We start from the raw sequence: 3,953 nt of genomic DNA, 5'->3' as shown, positions 1-3,953 counted from the left end.
AAAATGGGGAAGGAGGAGACGAAGAAGAAACAGGAGGAGGAATTCAGGCGGATGATGTATAAAAATTTTTAAAATGGGGACAAAAGTTAAAAGTCAGTTCTTAAAAAGGACACCTAAAGAATTTCACGCTCTCCACCAAGAAGTTCTTCATTCCCAAACCTCAATTGGACAATTAGGACTTTCGACTATGACAGGATTTTTAAACTACAGATCGGAAAATGCTTGAAATGAATTGCTGAAAGCAAGAAAAAAAAAATCTAATAATAAAAATTGATGAGTCAGAATCTCATAATAAAAATTAGTATAACACCCTCCATAAAAATCATAATCATGCAACAACATTGCAAATTACATAAAACATAGCAAGTAGCATCCCAAGCGCTATAAACATACAAGCACTAGTGAATATATGCAAGCAAATATAATAAACCAGTGGCATTGCCTCTTATACCTTGATCATAATATAAAGGGCATTATTCAAGCTACCATGACTGAACAGTTTAAGATGAAACTACTAAGTCGATTTCGACCACTGTCAAGAGGTTTCCACTGCAACTCCACTGCATCAGGATCAGGACAGCAAGTATATATAGCCATAGAATTACCAGAATAAGACACTGACGACGAAGCAGCTCCTATTACAAGAAGTTCATTCCCCAGTGACTTGAATGCAATGCCCCATCCCCTGTTTGAATCAGCTCGTACTGGAACCGGTCCTAATTGTTTCCAAGTGTTGGTTTTTTTCAAGTAAACCTTCAGCTGATTCGAAGAAGCCTCGAGCGAGTATAGCTCGTTATTCACGACAGCAAGGAGGGGCGGTGAATGGTAGTCCTGTACCGGATCATCCTTCAACATGTCCGGAATCAGCTCCCATTTGTTCTTAGCCTCGTCAAAGAATTCTCCACACGTTAACTCACCGTTCTCATTCCTTCCCCCGATCACGTAGAATTTGTTGTCCATGTAACATCCCGAGCAAAGTTTCCTCTTCCTCTTCATCCTCGGTAGTGGGTCCCACAATCTACTATCGGGGTTGTATCTCTCAGCCGTGTCATAGACCTCACTATTCGGCATAATACCAACACCACCAGCAACAAAAGCGGTGGTACCACAAGTTGCTGATGCAAATAAACACCTAGGATTAACCATAGAGGGACCTTTGTGCCAACTATTTGTTGCTAATTCGAACCTCCAAACAACGAGACCATCGATTTCCCTGCCCGATACGAGCAAATGTGTGCCTACACAAAGTGATTCCTTATCACTAAATGGGAAGCACTCATCTGATGGTAAATCGGGCAACTTCCTCCGGTACTTGAACTCTCGATCAAACGCCCACCAGTTAGTCTCCCCACTAGCCAACATAAATACTGAAGGTTCTTTAAATCCAATCTCTTTACGAATCTCAAATATCTCACCGCTCTTTAGAAGCATCGAACATCTCTTGTTTACGAGGCATAGTTTCCAATACTCCCACCTAGGAAACCTGGCTAGAATCAAGCCCTCAACCTGATAGTTGAGAGAGGGATAATCTGCATCCTGAGGTTCTCTACTAGAATTTTCAGCTCTCGAGGATTCGGGTCGAGAGATTCTAACTTTTTTGGAGGAATGGCTCTTGTAAGTGACCCAATCACCATATCTGAGATTTGATTTCTCATCAAGATCATAGTTAGCATGATGATGATCCAAGTTTATCTTTTCTTCTTCAGATTCTGTTCTGTTTAAGTCCAACATCCTCTTAAGACATTCAGAGCTTCAAATCATCTGCAGTTAGCCTTAAAAAGTAACAAACATGATTACTTAAAATTAAAATTGATTGGCGACATGGATCATTTATCGATAAGAAGATAAACATTTCCTTTAAAAAAATTAAAATAGCAAGATATACTAGCCTCAAGAATTGAATCTCAAAGATGAGATACAGTATCTCTTCCTTTTCATTCTTTTTGAGAAAAACAGCTACTCCACTATAAAGTGTGCCAAAAAATTGGAGGAATAGACCATTTCAGTATTATGTTTGAATTTCGGCACACGAAGCATCTCGCCTGCGATCACGGGGATTCGAGTACGCGCCGCACCCCGGCCAAGGGAGTATATGATGTATGCAGCCTACCCTAATGCAAGTATCAGTGGCTGATTTCGTGGCTCGAACCCGTGATAACATGGACACAACTTTACCGTTGCTCCAAGGCTCCTTTGAGTATTGTGTTTGAAACAAACACGTAATTAACATATTAGTGCATATACCAGCCCTTGTTTTCCACACCCTTTAATATCTTTTGGAGGAAGTGATGGCTAAGATTAATATGACAAAACTTTTCTCTTCAAGTTTCTTTTATAAGAGAAATATTTTTACTAATCAATTGTGAGTACAATTTTGTTTCTCCCTTGGTTCTTCTCTCCTGATTATCTCAGTAATTCGAGAGCTGAACCAGCATATTTCTCGAATGTAGGATGATGCAGACCTCCTGGAGATGTGTTTGATCTCCAGATTCTTGAACTATTTTATTGTCAAAAAGTATCCGGCCATATTTTAATCTTGAATATCCCAAGAGTTTATGGGATTTTTGAGACCTCTTTAAGGTAGTTGCAGTAATTAATCACATAGAAACCAAACAACGAGTAAAAACACATCATATGACCAAAATCAAAGTATTTAAGTTATATATAGTAACATTTTTTACACTATCATAGTTTGCTCTATGGTAGCAGGTTAATTTGTTTCTATTTGTACTAGGTTACGAATCAATGTTTATCCAATAGATTTACTTGTAATTAGCTACCTAATTGTGAGTGTATAAAATTTAAACTCAAAATCAGAAGACAAACAGAAAGTAGTTTCCACGTACAAACTCCGTGTGAACAGCTATTAGATTTCAAGAACTCATTATTGAATTTCAATAAATTCACATTATAAAGCCACAAAATGAAATAATCAAGTTGAAAATCAGTAGTATTTTTTTTTTCCTTAAGAGGAAAATAGATTGGAAAGTAAAGGGAAATGAATTAAACCCGAGTTTATGACTTTTTCCTCAGAAAACAGAAAGAAAAGAAAAACTACAAATCACATTATATTTACTCCAAAATATATAAAAGAAGCTAAAACTAACTAAAATAAAATCATGAATATATTTACCTTAATTAATTGGATTTTTGAAAATCCAACTAGTTTTTCTTCCTTTATTTCACATCATTTTCCTTCTTTGTGCTCCAGTTTTTCTTTCTCCCTCTTCTTGCTCTCTTGCTTTTTTTTTTCTTCCTCTTTAAAGGGTTGGAGACAAGGTGATGGCAAGTTGAGAACTTCTCCACTTACAATACTATTTTATATGCTAATGGAGAGTTTATTATATTAAACCATCGTACTGAACTCTTGTGGCAGTTCTAAAGTATATATTATAAAATTACGAATTAACAATTCAAAGATAAAAAGTTAGCAATTGGCTAGAATCCACGAATCAGCTAACGACATGAACCATTTACCAAAGCTGTAGTGGTTATTATTGCATCACGATCTACTATCAATGTGAAAGAAAATAAAAATGTAATTGAGGAGGTAGAAGTCGGTTCGGTAGAACCCATTAATTTTTGCTCAAAAAATATTTTTGTATTAAGAAACTAAGTATCTAATTTCTTAATACTTGGAGCCATAATTCTAAAATTCGAAACTCGTAAAGTTGTAATCTTGGCTCTGTCACTCAAGTAAAGTAGCATGTGTATGTTCTTAGTGCATGTTTGGCTCAAAAGTTAACAATATACTTTGTAAGCTAAAAAACAATCAAAAGTAGGAAAGGGGTAAATCGTAATCAAATATTATAATCCTAGAGATGCAAAGATGATAATATTGTTGTAGATCTAGTATTGCAAAGAGACAGTATGAACTCAATAAGATACGTTCGTTTGAAGTAGAGATAGAGAGAGAAAGCCAGAAAAATGAGAGAGTTGTATTAGATCAGATG

General features: G+C 36.2%; 1 protein-coding gene across 1 annotated transcript; it reads right to left on the bottom strand.

Moving 5' to 3' along the window:
- Positions 267 to 3,320, bottom strand: LOC109226707 (F-box/kelch-repeat protein At3g27150-like). The gene is made up of 2 exons (XM_019391549.1): positions 3,134 to 3,320; positions 267 to 1,772 (listed from the first exon to the last, which is right to left on the bottom strand). Exon 2 carries the CDS (start codon positions 1,729 to 1,731, stop codon positions 478 to 480), a length of 1,254 nt encoding a protein of 417 aa, XP_019247094.1. The 5' UTR covers positions 1,732 to 1,772; positions 3,134 to 3,320; the 3' UTR covers positions 267 to 477.

Source organism: Nicotiana attenuata, chromosome 6 (genome assembly GCF_001879085.1).
Source record: "Nicotiana attenuata strain UT chromosome 6, NIATTr2, whole genome shotgun sequence".
Taxonomy (NCBI): Eukaryota; Viridiplantae; Streptophyta; class Magnoliopsida; order Solanales; family Solanaceae; genus Nicotiana; species Nicotiana attenuata.
This window is presented reverse-complemented; position numbering and strand designations above follow the sequence as displayed.